Genomic DNA, 19,798 nt, shown 5'->3' on the forward strand with positions numbered 1-19,798 from the left:
CAAGTCAACGCCTTTTTCATTTTTTTGTCACGCTTGTTCTTGTATCATGGACCTGGACTATGCCGAGGGGACACCGCCGCCCGCCGATGTCGAGGAGCTCTACTCAAGTTGGGCACTTCTCATCTTGACAGTTCTTTTGATTGGCGCCATGTGGACATCCTACTATCTTCAGGTCCGCAAGATCACTGCCATCCATGAGACCGTGATCTCTATTATGACCGGTAAGTGGGGCGGGCCACAATGTTACACCACCACCACCACCGCCACCTGTGATAAGCATTGTGTGGCAGAGTATTCATTCCCTCAGTGCTAAGCACTCTCTCTGCAGTGGTAGGCCACAGCAACCAATGAATTTTCTGTTGAAGGATAAGCAGCTCACTAATAAAACCTCAACGTAGGGATGGTCGTTGGATTTATCATTCGCATTGCGCCAGGACGTATGGTTCAGGACATGGTCACCTTCAAACACACATATTTCTTCAACCTGCTGCTACCACCCATCATTCTGAATTCTGGATACGAGATGAAGCAGGCTCGCTTCTTCCGCAACCTGGGCAGTATCTTGACCTTTGCCTTTGTAGGCACATTCATCTCTGCCCTGGTGGTTGGGTAAGGACACTCGGGTACTGGTGACAAACAAAAAAAGAGATCTGATTGGAGTTTGTTCTCTAACTTGGACAACTTTCTTGATGGCGTGTAGAATTCTGGTCTACCTACTTTCATTGACAGGACTTGAGTCACTTCAGCTCAGCTTCTTGGATTCGATGATCTTTGGCTCGGTTTTGTCCGCAACAGATCCAGTGACGATCCTCGCCATCTTCAATCAGCTCAAGGTCGACCCGAAGTTATATTCTGTAATCTTCGGCGAGAGCATCCTCAATGATGCTGTGTCGATTGTCATGTTCGAGTAAGGCGATACGCTATCATGGAACAAATTATTAGGAGCGGAGGGATGCGCATCACCAATCAGCACCGTACTTGGATGGCTAACTAGAATTTTGTTTTATTTTTATCTTTCTTGCTTTCATTCTAGAACGCTGAAAAAATACCGAGGAGAGGACTTTCATCTCGGCAATGTGCTTCACGGAGCATCGACCTTCTTTTTCGTGTTCTCTGTCTCGCTGATGATCGGAGCTATAATCGGATTGATCGCCGCCCTGGCGCTGAAACGGACCAACATTCATCTCTACCCTGGTCTCGAGTCGTGTTTGATTGCTCTCATGGCCTATGCCTCATACTTTTTCTCAAACAGCGTTCATCTCTCTGGTATGTCGTTTTTAAATGCAAGGATGCCTTGCGTATTTATCATATGGGGTCGACCATTGTCTTAACGTTAATTCTGCAACTCACTTGTTATTTAGGCATCGTCTCGCTGCTGTTTTGCGGTATTACGCTTAAGCACTACGCTTACGAAAGCATGTCCCTTCGGTCCAAGAAGACAACAAAGTCCCTATTCCAAGTGCTGGCGCAACTGTCAGAGAACTTCATCTTCATCTACTTGGGACTGACGCTGTTCACAGAGACCGATTTGGATTACAAGCCTTTGTTCATCCTCTTCACCTTCGTAAGTGATCTTTGGCTTTGCTCTGTGACACTGCGTATGAGAGGCCTTCACCTATTTTCTTAATGCCTGTTTAATTTTTCTCTCGCACAGGTGTTCATTTGCATCTCAAGGTACTCGGCGGTATTCCCGCTATCGTCCTTAATCAACATGGTATCGGTGTATGTTCTCAAGAGATCAGACACGCTCTCGCGACCCCATCAGGTCATGCTCTTCTGGGCCGGACTCCGCGGAGCCGTTGCATTTGCATTGGCGGCCAGTCTGGATGGCGTGAATGAAGCAGCGGCATTGAAGACGACTATTCTGGTCGTGGTCGTGTTGTCAGTGATTGTTTTTGGAGGAACAACTGCGAGGATGCTTGCCATCCTTGGCGTCAAAATCGGCTGTGTTGACTCGGAGGGCGAGAGCGAGGACGATGAGGGATATGAGGAGTATGATCGCGACAGGGAGATGTATTTGACAGAGGATATCTATGGTCGTGGAACAGACAACCAGGCACTCTACCAGCAGACCTCTTACTCAAATTCGGAACTGTCACTTCAATCACGGCCCTCGGATGAAGACTATGTGGGGTCGGCAGGGTCTGGATCAGGATCATCCACAGAGTCCCGCGGTCATCGCGATAACACAATTTTGCCATTACCGGTGGCGTCTGCGAACCACCCAGATGATACGCATTGGTTCCTCTCATTTGACGACAGATATCTGAAGCCGCTCTTTTCACGGTCAAGGCAATGGAATCGAAGCAGGCGTCGATTCTCGGGTCCGACGATTCAGCAGCAAAGAAACCGTGCGCGCTCAGCGTTTGTACACCGTGGACCATCGTCCGGCATGACGACCGCTACGAACTCGACCGGTCAATTTGGTGGACGACACTCTCGATTTTCGTCCGCCAATGGTGAATCACGTACAGTAGGAAGCTATCTGTCGAGCCATGGCAGTAGCAGCAACCTGGCAGCTTATGCCAATGGAGCGAGTAACGCTAACAGCCGGAAGTCTTCTGGGGAGACCGGATCGATGACATTAGGAGATGAACTGGGCATGAATCATGTTCGACGGGAGCTGGATAGGCGAGCAGCAGCGACACAAGCAGCGACGAGTTTGAACACTCAGGGATCTGGCATTCATGACATCTGAGGAAAGGGATCGTCTGGTTCTTTCCCCCCCGCCCCTTATTGCTTCATACCCGCAGCAGTCGACATCTCTATCTCCGGCTGGCCTTTTTCTTCTTTTCTTTCTACGGTCATATACACGTTGCATATGGTGCCTTCCATGCTCTCATACACGGCTACTCGGTAGCTACCCCTCCCCCCACTCCAATCCTTGTATCGCCAAGTACCCATCCTTGACCAAGGAGCTCTGATCTATTATCAGCACAACAAAAAAAAAATACATAAATGATGGTGTAGTTTTCCAAACTCTAGTCTGAATGTTGCATAAAACCTGTTTTCACTCTTCAAATAAAGCTCGCTTTCCAAAAGATCCATATCCACGTCCTCAACTATAGTCTCTTCCTCGCCTTACTTACTTTTTCCATATCGATCATAAATGGAGATGCTGAATGATGATCCATGCCAGCCGCTTCCCTGCGAGCCCATGTTATCAGGGCAGATCATTTCAGGCCTACTCCCTTCAAATCTCTCAAAATCAGCTTGTTAGCAATCTGGATGTTGAATCTGGATGTTGCATCTGTTTTCCTAAAAGGCTACATAAACTTTCAACACACTCAGGGCTTCCTCGATAAAATTTAGATCAGGATAGTAAGAAGGATAAGTGTTGATGAACCTGTATTGAATCAGAGTAGGACTAGTAGCTTGAAAAACGAAGCATTAGACAGGCCGAAAACAATAAAACTAAGTACCTTTTGACGATCTTTTCCGCGGTTAAAGGGAAAGCGTTCCCTGGCTGTTTGACTGACGCGTAAAAGTCTCTCTTTTTTTTCTTTTGCTTGAAGGCCATCTCCTTCTCGTTGATCACCCTTTCTTTCTCTCCGATATCCTCATCCTCTTCTCAAGGTCCCGTCTTCTTCTTCCCCAGATAAAGGGGTTGATCGATCAACTTTTAAAACGAAGGTGGTAACGCACCCGATTATGCAGATGCAGAATCTCTGAACAGAACTCTTTCGGTGGCGATGGCACTTGGTATTGTCTATAACAAAACATCACATTCCTCTTCCCATTGCATCCGCATCACTGACATTGGTTCTTTTTACATATTCTCCAAGAGTCCTTGCGTTCATTTTATCATGATAGTCTGTCGAGTTACTCTTGGCCTTCCTAACAGAGAACTCTCTGATTCATCCATGCTCGTCTCTGGCATGCAGAATGGTCCATCTCCCACTCTTATTGCCTCACGATACTGTGTCTCCTTCAGTACACCATGGCTAACATTGAAGGCATGCGAATATCAGATAAAAAGCAATAAACCAGTAGTATCGATAGTCGGCAAAGCGAAAGCAGATCGAACTTGCTATGCTCCTCATATTTGATGCTGGTTACAGTATGGCGCGTCAAATCAGACGAAGAAAGCATCTTCGTAGTTCCCCGATCTCCTTTTTTTCAGTTAATGACGCCTTTTTGCCTAGGCGTTTTATACTCATCACTCCAATACCCAGAAGGAAAGGTTTTCAGTTTTCAGTTTTCAGTTTTCAGTTTTCAGTTTCCAGTTTTCAGTTTTTTTTTTTTTTCTGCATGTTGACGACGGATTTCTTACTTAAAAACATCGGGGCTATGTTAAGCCAACTTCCACCGCCTTCTCTGAAGACGAATTTTTGGAGTTATTTATTCCTAGACCCTTGGAATCACATTGCTTTGGATCAACACGTACAATGATGCTTCAACCAAGAAAAATGCAGGAAGCGCGCATTTCGGAAGATGAATAATACTATGACAATACGGACAGGCGGTACCTATATAAAGAGATCGACGAGTAGACAGCAGCTGAGATTGTCGTTCACTCGTTTGTGACGATAATTACGGCCGTCAACTGGCGAAGACATCTCTCTATGTTCACGGTGGATACTTTGGAAAAAAGAAAAAAAAGAAAAAAAAAGGTGTGTGTGGAAGGGGACTATATGCGCCCATTGACAGCATCCGAGGAGGGCACTTGACGAAGAGTCGAGAGTAGCTTGAAGATCAATTAGGGTCGTCTGGAGGGGTTGGGAGGTTCTATAATGGACATGAAAAATAAATAAACTGTATTATTCTATGTGAAATCAATCAATATCGGCAAAGGATGAAGATAAAGAGTAGTTTGGCGCGTTCGACCAATCGCTGACGTTTAAATTACGATTGTTTACGCGTCTGAAACAAACTACAGCACAGCACAGCACAGCACAGCGCACTCCGGCGCACACCTCTATCCCCCCCATATGATGGAGCAAACATCTCGCAATTAAAGAAACCTGTTAGTCTTTTTTTGTGGTGGAACTTACCAAAGACCATCTCGTCCTAATTTTTTTTCTTAGCTCTTTGCTCCTTTCGCCCGCCCTACCTCCTCGACTCCTCCGCTGCCCTTCTCTCGTTTTGTATCAGAGTCAGTGCTCAGAGTATGTATGATATTAAAGTTTTCCGAACTGTAGTTACTTCTTTGTTTTCTCTATACCATCACGTCTGATATTGCTTTTATACTTGTTAATGATGTTTAGAAGAGATGTAGAGTCAGCAATGGGATGAAAGCGATGGGGACAGACAATTGTGTTATTTTATTTTTTCCTGGAAATGATGCTAAAAAAATCGGCGAATTCAAGCAGAGAACCAAAGCAAACGCCATCTTAAATTTGTAATCGAGAACTATCAGCCTGGACCGCACAACAGCGTCCTCTGTCCCCGCCAACATGTTTACTTCAAGACTAAAGGACCGGGCAAGTGCGGATAAAATCCTACTGCTAGCATAGAATTCTGTAAAGACTCGCAACGACAAATGATTCTAGCCTCCTGTCTCTCTCTTTCTCTCCCCTCTCTCTCGCTCTCTCTCACTCTCTCTCACTCTCTTTCACTCTCTCTCTATCTCTTTATTCCCTTCTTTTCATTATATACGATTATAGGCAGAAATATCGGATATGCTGCTTTGTAGTAACGTTCGGTCATATGTAAGACTCCCGGTTACGAAATTCAAAGGCCAAAGGAGTACGGCCAAGAACATGGACTCATGAATCAAGGGAGTCTTATAAGAAACTGCGGTGATGCAGCCGCGCAGAATAATGGCGAATGCCATAGTGGTATGGCTGGAAATAAGGAATGATCCCATGCCCCTCGAGCGCGAATTCATAAAAAAAAGACGAAATGCTTTGTGGAGGGGACGTACCAAAAGAATATATATATGGCTTGCAACTTAACCTCAGTGACTCGTAACTGCAAGGTTACTCGACCGCTTACAGTACACCGTTGCTTAAAAGTCGTCTGCAGTGGATTTGTACCTTTCAATATTTGCAATTAACATTGGTGGGAGCCTCACGAAGCCTTTTCACTCTACCAGATTACCCCACATAGCATGATTCAGGGATCTGAGGACCCCTTTCGTATTCAACTAGAAATCGAAAGGTGGTAATCGTCGCATTCTAGCACGGATCCTGACTTAGAAGCGTTCAGCCATGATCCAACAGATGATAACTTCGGGCCATTGCCTGCTCAGGCAGGCCCAAATATCAACTATCCAAATGAACGGTTCCTCTCGTACTAAATTCAGTTGCTATTGTAACCACATTTTATCAATAGGGTAAAACTAACCTATCTCTCGATGGTCTAAACCCAGCTCACGCTCCCAAACAGTGGGTGAACAATCCAACGCTTACTGAGCTCTGCTTCAGTATGATAGGAAGAGCCATTTACATTTAATGAAAACAGCTACTAGCTACTTATGAAATACATATCAGACATCTTCGACTTGATCCATTCTCGACCGCTGCCAAAATGGTTTACTCGTTAACCGGGATACTCACCAGAACATTCACCTTTGTCCATTTTCGACCCATCATTGGTGAAGAGGGGCCATCCCTCCATTCATTTCCCACTTTGATCTCAACAACGCTTCCCCCTGGAACCTTCATTAACTAATTTTCCATCGATGATGGACCCCCATCCCTTGTTGTACCACCATGGCCATCAGGTTATTACACAGTCATTATACCCTGTCTGTGGCGCCTACACAGATGAATGGGATGTTAACTCTTAATCCATGCTTTATAGAGCAATGTAGCGCACTCCTAATTGCATCACATTTATATCAACCAAACGGAGAAACATTCGCCGAATCGACTGGTTTCGCTGAATATGCAGCAGGAGAACTAGCCATGGAGGAGGTATCCAACATACTGTGATTTGATGGCATCTTTAGTTTGGATACCACGGATGCCATGCTGATTAGCTTCTTGCCTGTCTCGCGGAAGCTCGAAGGTGGAATCGGCACACCCACAGCGCCGCGCTGTTCCAATAGTCGCATATTTATCCTGCTCAAGCCTCGGACATTCTGGATAACAGTATTCGAGACATAGAGTGAGTCATGCATTGTACTCCAATGTAGGAGCACCTGGCAGTGATCACCCTCTTCTATGACCTCCCACACGCGTACAGACTTATCCTCACAGCCGGTTGCGAAATAGGTACCATTGAGAGTCGTATTCCAGGCAATACTTGTGATATGTCCGTGGAAACCTTTGGCAACCGCTAAACACTGACCCAAATTCACATCCCACAGCCGCACTGTGTTGTCGAAACTGCCCGAGGCAATCTGGTGGCCGCTGCGCGAGTACACCACATTATCGACAGAGCTAGTATGACCGCTTAAGATGAGACCAGGCGTACCAGTTTGTGCATCCCACAGCCGCACTGTGTTGTCGCGACTGCCCGAGGCAATCTGCTGGCCGGTGGGCGAGTATACCACACTAGTGACAAGGTTGGTATGACCGCTTAAGATGGGACCAGGTGCACCGGTTTGTGCGTCCCACAGTCGCACCGTCTCGTCGTAACTGCCTGAGGCGATCTGGTGGCCGCTGGGCGAGTACACCACGCTAATGACAGTGAGGATATGACCGCTTAAGGTTGGGCCAGGTGCACCGGTTTTTGCTTCCCACAACCGCACCGTGTAGTCTTCACTGCTCGAGGCGATCTGCTGGCCGCAGGGCGAGTACACCACGCTACTGACAGAGCGGATATGGCCGCTTAAGATGGGACCAGGTGCACCGGTTCGCGCGTCCCACAGCCGCGCCGTGTTATCGCCACTGCCCGAGGCGATCTGTTGGCCGCTGGGCGAGTACACCACGCTAATGACAGAGGCGGTATGGCCGCGTAAGGTGTGGGTTTTTGCCCAAGTCGAGGTGTCATACACGCTGATTGTGCCGTCACGAATGCCCACAGCATAGATATCCCCATCCGGAGAATATGCGCAGCATTGTACCTCGTCATCTTCTTTTAGATACGGCCATTCGCCAAACTGTGCGCCTGCCATTTGCGCACCGCTCAAATCGGCCTCACGCAGCCAAATATTACGAAGATTGGCCTTTCTCAAATCCGCCTCTTGCAGCTGAGCAGAATCGAATTGGCCAAAGCTCAGGCCTGCCCCTGGAATCTGGATGCCCTTCAAATCCGCCCCAATAAACCGTATTCCGGCTCTGACCAATATCGTGATCGCATTGGCGGCTGCAACACGCCACCCCTTGTCGGTTTTCGAGTGTTCGATGAAGGCATGCAGTTGTTTTTTGAATAAGGGCTCCTGTTGAATGCGCTCTTCCAGAAATTGCAGAACAGAAGGCTCGCTCACGAAATTCCTCCAGACCAATGGCGAGGTGAGGTCAACAGGCTGTGGCTCTTCGGCAGCGGCGGTCACATTCTCTAAACCACCTTGGATCTCAAAGCTCCAAACAGAACCCGCGCTCCCTCGACGGGCCGGGGTGAGTACTCCACCCAAGTTCTTCTTGCCCTCTTGCGGTTCAAACACTGCGCGGGCTATGCAGTATTCCAGTAGCGATCTATGGATAAACCGGTACTGATTGCCGCTGCGCGTCAGAGGACAGGCTTCCAGCAGGAGCTGGTTCTCGTCTTCTCGGGAGAAAAACTGTTCCTTCCACGTCCCTTTGTCTCGTTTGTGCGAATAGGCCACCACCGGATTACCAGCCTGATGCTTGTAAATTGCACTAGCCAAATCCTTGAGAAAATCGATACCGTTCTGAGTAAAGCCTTCGTCGTTCAGCCTCTCAAAGTCCGTCCTCGCTTGATGGCTCAAGTCTTTGTTCCCAAGCCGCTTCTTGCCACGCTCTAGCCACTGTTCCATGAACTGATCATACAATGCGACTCTAGTGACCCGGACGGCCAAGAGGTCTTGTCCTGGATCCACCATGCGCGGCAGTACCTCCAAGGACAGCGTTAACATAAAGGGGTTCTTGACCAGTTCTTGCAGGCTGGGAATCAGATCCAGGGCCTTCAAGTAGTCCGTCGCCTGCCAGAGCGGTCTCGTCGCGGACACATATTTCCTTATGTATTCTTGAATTTGATGCATAGAGAATGGCGCAATGACCGCCTCTTGAAATGCTGGCTCTACTTGATGATTGCGATCTGCTGGTTGGAACCGATCCCGATAATCGAGGCCAAGGTACTCGCTGCGGCAGCTAATGACCATCTGAGCACTCCATCCCCCCACTTGATTCAGTCGGTTGCTTGTGTACAGGTTGTGCGTCTGCTGGCTCTCATCATACCCATCACAAATCAAGATGAATTCGCGGTAGTCTTTCAGCTCTCGAATCTGGGGCTCGGTAAACTCTGCCCTGCGTAGATGTTTGGCGATCAGATCCTGTTCTGGCTTGTCGATTGCAGGCAAGCTGATAAAGAGCGGAATCCTGCCTTCCTTTTTCTTGTAGGCATCCCACAAGTCGCACTCGAGCTGCCGGTTGAAGGTCGACTTGCCTCCACCCGAATCGCCCAGTAGGAGCATCACCTTACGGTCACTGCTCAGGAAGCCCTCAACTTCTTTTGTCAAGCCGAACAGGTTGTCATCGGACGCTTGCAGGTTAGCCTTGGCTTGAGGGGGGATGTAAACGACTTCGCCTCATTCCTTCAATCGTTGCTTTCTCAGTCGTCTCAGGTCGGCTTCAACATCAGGCTTGCTCTGAACAAGATCAAGCAATGATGGAGACGCGACGGTCGGTAAAGCGACCTGCAGCGGATGCAAGCTTCGATTTCCCTTTCGGAAATCCTGATAAAGAATCCTTTTCGTCTCATCCCCATTCGATTCCAGCTCTTGCAGCAAAGATTCGACACCTACACCATGTATCGCGTAGACCATAATAGAATATAGTACAGCTATCAGTACCTGCTAGGCCGTGAACTCCATAGATCATAATACGACGAGAGCCTCTCATGTATCCGTTCATCATACATACCTGGCATAGCTGAGCCAAAAGTTGAATCCAACTCCATAAGGATGTTGAGGATCCATTGCTTGACGAGGGTCTGCTTGCCCAGACTGCATCGTTTCGGTAGATCTCACCTAGGAATGCAACAGCGCCTTGGCGAGACTCAGCATCCCACAGTGGGTTGGCTGCAAGGTCCCCCAACCGCTGGCATACTCCCAGTTGAAAGGCTAGATCACGCCGGCAAGGCGCTTCACAGACCAGAGCCTTGAACTTGGCGAGTTGACCGTCTCGAAGCAGCGTGTCTGTCCCGCGCAGTGCTGTATACCAGACGCGTTTCTGATTGAAACTGAGACCGTCTCTGAGAGGGTCCACAAGTCCTTGGCCACCTTCGACGAGTGCGCTCACGCTTTCATAACCGATTTTCGCTACCTGGATCACCTCTCCCAGTCCTTCCTGAAGATGCCCGAGTCCTGTGATAAAGCCATCGACATCCAGACCTTTTACCGCGCTCACCAGTCCCGAAACGCCCTTCAATACGATTCCTGCGCGCCGAATTGTTGCTTGCCGGGGTGATTCGTTGTCTGGGACGCACTGCAGTGCTTGAAAGGCGTAGGCAGCCTGGTACACCAAGTAAGGGTCGCTGCTGGCATGCAACCCATTCAAATAGACAGAGAGGGGCTCGTGCAGCTCCACACGCTTTAAGCCTGAGACCTTGATATCGGCCATGGCGTCCAGGACGTTTGAAACCGCAAGCGTCAGACGATGGATTTTATCCGGAGATTGTTTGTGAGTATCTTGTAAGCGTGCGTTGAGGACGCTTAGGATCATGACCAGGTCGTCGGCGTCGAGGTATCTCGGGGAAGCGCCTTGCATCAGTTGCGCCAGGCCATCGAGAGAATGAACATCCAGCAAGCCGGGCCTCTCGATTCCATGGACGAATAATGAGAGCAAGGATTGAAAATCGTCCTTCTCGAGGACCGGAGCCAGGCACACGACTTCTGCGACGACCTTGGCATTCTTGAGCTCATCCCGAGTGAATGCCCGTATAACATCCGTACCCATCGTTTTGAGCCTCTCCTTCTCCTCTGCGTTCTTTTTTGTGGCTTTCACCCACTCGCCTGCGGCCGGTTCAAATGCCTCTTCGGGCGACGGCGTTGCTTGCAGGAGACCAAGGCAGTAAGCGAGTTGGGAAGTGTCACTGAGTCGCTCATCTGCGTCTGGTAACTTGCACTTGACGACGGACTGGCGTAAGTCATCAGGGAAAATGTGCTTTGGGAGCGATGCAGTCTCGCGGCCTGAGCTGTGAGCGGCAGACGAAAATGTGGGACCTGGACATGGGCCTTTTGTAGGATGCAGATGACTGTTGAAGTCAGAGTAAAGTGAAAGGTTCGAGACGCCTTAATACTTTTTTATCGGCGTATAAAACTATGGGCTAAAAACGAATAATTAGAGAGCAACTGCCTGTCACTTACCCCCACCTTTCTGCCTTCTTGTAACTGACCTGTGCCAATTCTCTATTCCCCAAGCTGTCCTGCAGTTCGCCATGTTCAAAATAAGCGGTAGCGATTCCATCACGCAGGGTTTGACCCTCGACGGACAAGGGAGGCGTAAGAGTCTTTTTCGTAGCTCTCTTCACTCGGGATAATGCGGCTACCGCGTCGTCGCACAGCGCTAAAGCAATTTCTCGATCCTTGTTTTGGCGCGCATTCTCCAGAAAGATGTCGACGATCTCCAGCTCCTTTTGTGGCGAGAGAGCGCTTCGCGATGACGAAAAAGCACTACCTAACATACCGCTTCTGAGATTTGCTTTTCCTGTTATCTATCACAGAGCAGATGACGGCGATGTTAGTGAACTTGCTGTCGATTAATATACTTGCGTGCGTAGTCAACGTACGTACTTACACTTGGTATACACTGCAGTAATCCAATGGGGATACAATAGGCAATGCCCTGTGAAACAGCGGACGTGGTGGCAGCTGCATGGACTTTATCATATGTGACTACCCTGCACAACTGATGGGGCCCTACCTCGGAAGTGTTCCTATACGACTCTTGTTTCCTTTGACTGGATGCAGAGGTATTCTTTTCATCAGCTAAAGGAGATGATCCGTCCCTGTGCAATTTTCTCTTCCTCAATTCTTTGTTCAGGACTGTCCGCGCACGAAAAACGCTTTTCTCGTCACTTCTAGCAGAGACGCTTGTCATCATACAAGAAGGGGTTAATATCCATTGCACATGTTTTGCCAACGAGTCACTGCTTGAGTGTGCTTATTGAGATCGAGCAGAGACATACGAGAGACAGATAGAAGAGAGAGAAGAGATGAGAAAGAAGACAGTTCCTGATGAATTGAGGGAGGGTGTAGTTGGGAAGAAAGGAAAACGAGAAGAGCGGAGGGGAGAAAGAGGGCGCAGAAATAAAGAATGAGCGCTTCGAGACACATCCATCGTTGTTGTATTGGTAAACAGACTCATGCTTTCAAGCTCTCGCCCTCGTGTAACGTGGAATGGACTCTCATCAAATGCGAAGGAAAGACCTGAGAAATCTACTTCCTCATTTTTTCTCACCACTCCAGCATCTCCCAGCAATAGCTAGCCTCATATGTATGATAGAAAGACGCTCTGGTGTATATAATCATTACACCCCCAAAGTGTCGATTCATAGTGCAATACATGAAGGGGCTCCATTGTCATGGAATAAGAATACCATGACGGTATGAGGGTGCGAGGGCAAGAAGCAAGGTGGTTCATGAGTATGTGCTGTCTAGAATTGAGGATGCAAAGGGGCTCAGGAACACTGTGAAATCCATTTTAGTATGTATAATCTGTAGATAGAAGAGCCATGCGTCGTCACTTGAATAACATCCGAAAGGCAGAGTCTCATGAGAAGCTGATAACAGCGTGGAACACCTTTAAGAGCACGTTTCCGCATGCTGTCCATCTCAAGAAGTGGATGGAGCGGGACCCCTTAAAAAAAAGAAAAAAAAAGAAGCGCTTGCTCATTCATAATTCTCTCTCTCTCTCTCTCTCTCTCTCTCTCTCGTTAACGGGATTACCAGCATGTCGACACCAGTAACCTGGTGGAGAGCTGGCACAGGACTTTGAAGAAGCAACATTTAGGAACTGGACGCGACATGCGCCCCGATCATCTGGTCGTCCTTCTGCAAGGAGTGGTTGACAGGGATTTTAGAGTCACTTTATGATCAATCAAGGATTGCAGTTCTTAGCGCTCTCTGATTACGGCGGGAAAAGAAGAACCAAGGCGATGGAGTTGACATTCGAAGTTGCAAAGAACATGGTTGCTGGGATGATTGATGATGGAAAAGTACTCGCAAACGTAGGCATGCAGGGGACCAACATACGTCTCAACGCGCAATATACAAGCAAATTCCACTTTGATCATTGTTATTCTCCACAGTATTTTCAAAGCGTGATGGTAGGACTGAAGAACACAATGCTAGATGTCCAGAGAATTAACGCTGTTGGGGCAGAGCGCAATCGCCAGTGAATAAAATAGCATGTTGTCAAACGAGCGTGTCCCCTGTGTCAATTCACAATCCCATATACGGCATGGACTAATGGACGGACCCTGTCCAGACTCGCTGGAACATTTCATTTTGTCAATAAAATAAAGATGAAACCATTATATTTACAGAATAATCAACTAGAATGGGGGATGGAGGGGAATGCTATGGTGTATGTACGGAAATGAACTAAACATGGTCGACGCCACTGGAGTGAACAATGTTTCTCTTACGGCCCCTTACACAAAGTGGCCAATGCACAAGACAGCTGAGACGGGGGGTACAAATGCTCACTAAAACGATGAGGAAATTGATGTTCGTTAATAACAGACTCGTAGGCGTGCATTCATGCATGCATACAGGTCATCCTCCTTGAGGGGTTGCCCTTACTCTGTCATGCGGGCCCAGAGCCGAAGACTGTGTGCTGATTGTAGGACTTCCACCGGGTGGCTGATTCGTGCTTGCATACCCCGCATGCAAGTAGCTGTTGCCACCACTGTTGGCAGACGCGGTGCTGTAATGATAGTGATTCGCCGTATTAGAGAACGCCACCGAATTGGAGAAGACGTCCTCAGACTCACCTCCGAGGAGCTGATTCGAATGGAAGCCTGGATGGGAAGACAGACCCGTCATCGGTTGAGAAGTCGGCGCAGAATGCGGCACCGATCCTGTTGGGTATAAATGAGAATATAGTCTGGCCGATCCGCCTGGACCAGGAGAGCCTCCGGTTCGCCTTGGAGGCTGCGTTGTCGAAGCGAGCTGTTGAGCAGAGAGCATGGGCTGGTAGAATGACTGGATCTCTTGCTTTATGTCGACCGAGTGGGTTCGTTTGATCGTAGGCGCTGGCTCTTGTCGCGAAGACTCGGAGGGATCTAGATCGAATGATAGTTCAGAAGACGATAAATCTTCCTGACTCAGAGTACCCGGGTGGTGCTGCTGCTGATGGTGATGGTGCTGATGGTTGGACGGATGTGGGTGGTGGTGGGACTGCGAGGATGGTTGCGAAAATGAGTTATGGCGGAATGCTGAGGCCATTCCAGAAGGCATGTGGTGGTTGACATGATGCGATTGCTGCTCCTGCGGATGATACTGCAGTTGTTGGTGTTGCTGCTGCTGCTGTTGTTGTTGTTGTTGTTGTTGATGATGATGTTGCTGCTGTTGCTGCTGTTGTTGATGATGTTGTTGATGAGCGTGGTTTGTTCCTGAATGAGGAGGGTATCCTCCGCTTTGCATCATTAGCATGGTCGAGCTACCAGGCATCACGGACGGATCCAAGCCAGGAAGCGTGTTCTGCAGAGGTCCGACAGCCCCTGCAGCAGCTGCTGCTGCCGTAGACATGTCCAGATGGTTCATCATCTGTGTAGCGCTCATTGCTGCACCAAACGAAGGAGCAGCCGCGGAAGAGCCCCCGCAGATTCCATGCCGAGAAAAGCACTCTTCACTGAGGGAGCGTTTGCGGTCATTCACTGGCGACATCCCCAGGCCGAGCCCGTAGCTGGAGTCCACTAGAGGAGAGGGTATGGAGGACGGCCGTCCTTTCTGGTTCGGGGTGCTTTTCACAGAGATGATGCATCCTGGATAAGTGACAACATAATCGGATGTGCTTGGAGGGGAGTTCGAGGAGGAGGATGAGGGGCCGAAGTTAGGACTTGTGTTAGTAGGCGAGGTCATGTTTATGGAGCTGGCACCCCCAAGCCCTCCTCCGCCAGCGGAGGGGGGTGGAGACGTCATGACACGTGAGTTGGCGCCTGCTGGGTCGATGTGAAGCTGTTCGCAAAGTTCGGCAAGGACGTTCTCCAGACTAGAATGCACCTTATACGACAGATTTGGGTCGCCACTTGCTAGACTGGCGACCTTGGCTGCCAGCTCCATCGTGGAAAAAACACGGGTCTCAGAGTCGCGAAGGCGGATCTGCTTCCGCTCCTCCGTCAGTCGATTGTAGAACCGTCGTTCATCCCAGACTAGTTCTGGAAAATCCTCCTTGATGCGCTCGCGGGTCTCTGCTGTCGAGAGGATGCGTTGGTTGGCGTAGTAGGCAATCCGATCAAAGACAGCCGGTGGCCAGGGCTGTCGAATGTCATCTGGCGAGATTAACGGGTGGTTATGGACCATTGAGGCTGGGTTCATGGCTTTTCGAAAGACCCAGAGTTTGGATTCTTGCTGGAACAGGGTAATACGCCACTTGCAGTCGCACCTCATCGACAATCGCTTCCGTTTAATTTCCTTGTTGTTTTTGACAGAATCAGGGACGCCCTCGCGCGAACAGTACAGGTAGACATTCTAGAATAAAAGAAGTATTGTCAATGAAAGAATGGTTAATAGTTAATAGGGAGACATTTGCACTGATATACTGTTGCACCATTGCATCTTTCTAAAAGGTAGATAACGGCTAGACCGATGCTAACTAGTGATATGTTGACGGAGAGCAAACAAGGATAGGAAGATAACATGTTTGTGTTGCACAGTTGCATCATGCCATGCTGCATTAATGTCAACAATAGCAACAACACTAATGGGAATAAAATGCAAACAGGTGCGCACGTATCAAAGAAGAAAGTGTGGGGCTTTTGTCACCCCAGATTCGTATAGACCATAGACCATTGGCATTCGGGGCTATTAAACACCATCCTGTGCCCGCTATTTTTTTTTTCTTTTAATCCGATTGAATAGGAGTATTCCTTGTTTTGTGACCATAGTACATGGCGCTGTGCAACGAAAAAATGGTGGGATATACAAGAGCTGGAAAGTATAAAAAGCAGCGCTCCTCGGAGACAGGACCACTCCTCCGGTTTGTCTGGCTGCATGCTGCAGCCGTTACACACCCATTCTTGTGCTCGATCTTCTTTTTTTCCACACCTCGCCTTCCTTGGCACAATTGCCTCAAGGTATGAGGGCAATTAGAAAGGATGAACTGGCCTTTTGAAATTACTGCTCTTAAACAGTAGGCGAAAGGGGTAAAAAAAAAAAAAGCACTAGTAAAGGAGTACAGGATGACACACTGAACGAACGAAGGGGCCCAGACAGACAGACAGACGAGTTGAGATTATGCAGGACCGAAAAATAAAAAGAAATAAAAAATTGAATTCAAGCATAGAGAGAATCCAGTGCTCTCTTTTTGCACAACAACCCCAGTTACTAAATATGTGGAAGAGCATGCGATTGTTTGCGTACCTTGTTGGAGCTAGTCTCCTGCTTGACTGTAAAACCATGCTCTCGAGCCAAGTCGCGACACTTTGTGATAGCATCACTGGATTGCTCGAAGGACAAGCTCAGGAGTCGGTCATAGAAGTCGTCCATCTAGGATCAGATCCAAGGGGTAATAAGGTTGAAGGATAAGGAACAGGAACAGACAGCGGATGGTATTTGTAGATTATGCAAAGACGTAAAGAGAGAAAGAAAAAAGAGAGAAAGGAAAAGCGCGCGCAAGTTGTTGTGGTTGTGTGTGTTTGTGCGTATGTGTGTGTGACCAGAGGAAAAGATTAAAAGGGTCCCTGGCAATTCTAAACATATAAAGAAATACAATAGGCCAGGTCTAACCACAGAGGAGGAGAAGAAGGCGGAAGGAAGAAGGGGATCAGGTGGGAATGCGGGATCACCACCCGAGGGGAATGAGTGGAGGTGAATGCGGATGCAGAGATGAATGAGTGCAGTCAACAGAACACAGGGCACGGAGACGGAGAGTGAGGACGAGACTAAGCACTGGCGGGAGGTATTAAGGTATGAGGTACAGTTGAGCAGTAAAGGAGAGCAGAAACCCAATTGAGAAATCCAAAAAAAGGGCGCGAAAAAGAACAAAGAGGAGAAGGAGAGAGGGGGAGGAGAGAGAAGAAAGAAGAAGAAAAAGGAAAGCAGGAAGAAGTAAAAGGGAGAGGAGAGAAAGAGGGAAAAGAAGGAAAAGAAAGCGAGGAAGGCAAGAGGGCAAGAAGGCAAGAGAGAGAGATGGCCGATCACATTCAACTCAAGACCCGCGTTTTTCTTCTTTTTTTTCGACAGGGGAATCGGGCGGACACACATACACACACGAAGAGAAAGAAAGAAAGAGAAGAAAGAAAGAAAGAGAGATGGAGAGAGGGGGGGGAAGGTGCAGGGGTCTTGGCACGAAGGAGCAAAGGGCGGGAAAGAGCAGAACAAACGTACACTCATACGCTCAAAACACACACACACACACGCACGCACACGCACACATGCATACACACATACACACATACAAGTACACACATATAGGCAAATCGCATAGACAGACATGTAACAATGATTGCTGACGAACGACGGATGATAAGATAGAGAGAAGCAATAATAACAATAAGAATGACGATAAAAATAAAAGAAAAAACAGAGGATGAGATGGAAGACGAGTAGGACACAAGGAAGGAAGGAACTGGTGACCAACCAACAAAAGACCGCCTACCACCTCCATCCAATAGTCCTTAGTTTGCGCTACCACTGCCACTGTCACTGTCACTGTCACTGCCACCGCAGTACTGCAGTGCCCGTTGTTTTCTACCTTTCCCTTCCATTAACTGCATCCCTTCCTTCGTCCGGGTTGTGTCAAGGGCGGGGGAAGAGTATCAGGTGCAATACAGCTCTAGGGGGAAGCACAAACCAAAGAAATGGGTATTCATTTACCGGCATGGTAAACTAAAAACAACAACAAAGGAAAGGACCCATCAACAACAAGGGCAGTGGCAGATGTCACCACACAAGGATATTGAGTGACAAGGTCAAGAGGGATAAACAACCAAAACGATCGACGACAGAAAGTAAAAAGAAGAGAAAGCAAAGATCTTGTGTGGGATCCGCACTCAAGAAATAAAATGGAAAAAAATGAGGACTTTACTGACGTGTCCTGCTTCAAGTGCCGATCATGGGTGGGATGGGATGGGATAAGATGGGGTTGACTGATAGAAGAGGGCAGGAAGGTGGCCGTGCAAAATGTCCAAGGGGGCAGTTTACGGACGCTTACAGACACACATGGACGTTGATCACTTTAACGCCATCGCATTCACCCACGCTTTCGCCCGTTCATCCGTCCCAAATACACTCTGTCAGAAGGAGAAAATAAAAATGGCGCGAAAATAATAATAATAATAATAATAATAACAATAATGATAAACACAAATCACAAAAAGTCTTCTGCGCGTTGCACCAGACACAATACAAATCCCGATCGGGCACTCGACTCGAGGCACGATGATGGCCTGCTGTTGCACCCCACCCACCCTGCCTGCACCCTCGATCATCTCCTATCCTTGTCATATATTCTTCTTATCCTTCCATTTCCTCTCCTCTCCTCTTCAGGCCATACACAACACATCCATAAATGCACACATAGCTACATATTTGTATACAAACAAACTTTGATATTCAGTGCGCGCAGGGCACATCTGGCTCTGTGCCCCTGATTTTTTTTTGTAGTCGTCATGAAAAATGCCGGTTTTCTGTAGTTTTTTTTTTTGTCCCTTCAAGGTTCGAATCGTCCCTCAAGAATTTCGCCCGACATCCAGCAGCGTGATCAGCGCTCCCTCCTCTGTCTTTTCTTTTCTGTCCCTTTTTTTTTTTTCTTTTTTTTTTGTTTTTGTGTACCCACAACCAGTTCACCTTCCCAGCAGAGGAAAAACATAATACCCCGTCCTCCGATCTACAAAATCAACGTACGTGTACATATACAACGGCGGGAGAAGAAAGTGTGCCGTGATGGATCTGAGGGACGGTCATGGCATGCATAAATGGCTCTTGCCTGAGTATCGGTGGGAGTGGGAGTGAATGGGAATGGAGCATATGAGAAGTAAAAATGGGTAATTGAAGCGAAAAGGAAAACCGCGGGAAGATGCGAACAAAATAAAAAATAAAAGGTCTGAGCAGACGCTGGAGGGACGATGGAGGGACAAGCATCTGCAGCACAAAGTATGTAACAGCCACCGGCACACATCGCACCTTTTTTTATGTGTGTGTATGTGTGTGTGTCCATCTGCTGCATTGCAGGACAGGGGAGACAAAAAACAAAAAGACCGTCGAGGCCATGGACAAAACAGTGGACGCTACTCTCCCAACCTTGATTTTGCCATATGGGTAACCATCACAACTGAACTCTGCGCTTTCTTCCCGCATTTCTGTGTCAGTATGTTTCGCTCGCTTTCTTTATACTGTGCACCCAACTCTCCTCCCACTTCCCATTCCTCCCTCCTCCCCTCTCTTCCCCTCCCCTCAAAAAAAAAAAAAAAAAATACAAAACAAACCAGACCTCGTCCAAATACTAGTCCCGATATACATGAATGTTGATGTACGATCTTGCCGCGTCAAAAGGGTGCCCACACAACCAGAGAAATGAATAGTGTGCCAAATCAGACGCCTTGCATGAATACAATGGTAACC

The 19,798-nt window shown here is 48.1% G+C and overlaps 4 protein-coding genes across 4 annotated transcripts; 1 reads left to right on the top strand and 3 right to left on the bottom strand.

The window, feature by feature from the left end:
* Positions 1 to 46: 46 nt before the first annotated feature.
* On the top strand, positions 47 to 2,698 carry BC939DRAFT_479505 (Sodium/hydrogen exchanger family-domain-containing protein; the record flags this gene model as incomplete). Its single annotated transcript, XM_051558858.1, has 6 exons — positions 47 to 221; positions 399 to 609; positions 701 to 907; positions 1,034 to 1,266; positions 1,362 to 1,564; positions 1,655 to 2,698. 6 exons carry the CDS (start codon positions 47 to 49, stop codon positions 2,696 to 2,698), a joined length of 2,073 nt encoding a protein of 690 aa, XP_051409363.1.
* An 8,884-nt stretch (positions 2,699 to 11,582) lies between these two features.
* BC939DRAFT_261785 (uncharacterized protein) lies at positions 11,583 to 12,716 on the bottom strand. The gene is made up of 3 exons (XM_051551068.1): positions 12,199 to 12,716; positions 11,808 to 12,090; positions 11,583 to 11,717 (listed from the first exon to the last, which is right to left on the bottom strand). Exons 1-3 carry the CDS (start codon positions 12,375 to 12,377, stop codon positions 11,688 to 11,690), a joined length of 492 nt encoding a protein of 163 aa, XP_051409364.1. The 5' UTR covers positions 12,378 to 12,716; the 3' UTR covers positions 11,583 to 11,687.
* A 1,073-nt stretch (positions 12,717 to 13,789) lies between these two features.
* On the bottom strand, positions 13,790 to 16,723 carry BC939DRAFT_479507 (uncharacterized protein; the record flags this gene model as incomplete). Its single annotated transcript, XM_051558859.1, has 2 exons — positions 13,790 to 15,706; positions 16,598 to 16,723. 2 exons carry the CDS (start codon positions 16,721 to 16,723, stop codon positions 13,790 to 13,792), a joined length of 2,043 nt encoding a protein of 680 aa, XP_051409365.1.
* BC939DRAFT_261805 (uncharacterized protein) lies at positions 16,524 to 18,101 on the bottom strand. Its single transcript, XM_051551069.1, has one exon. The coding sequence runs from the start codon at positions 17,669 to 17,671 to the stop codon at positions 16,730 to 16,732; it is 942 nt and encodes a 313-aa protein (XP_051409366.1). The 5' UTR covers positions 17,672 to 18,101; the 3' UTR covers positions 16,524 to 16,729.
* Between the last annotated feature and the right edge of the window lie 1,697 nt (positions 18,102 to 19,798).

The sequence above is a fragment of the Gamsiella multidivaricata genome, assembly GCF_025024155.1.
Source record: "Gamsiella multidivaricata strain RSA 2152 chromosome Unknown BC939scaffold_60, whole genome shotgun sequence".
Taxonomy (NCBI): Eukaryota; Fungi; Mortierellomycota; class Mortierellomycetes; order Mortierellales; family Mortierellaceae; genus Gamsiella; species Gamsiella multidivaricata.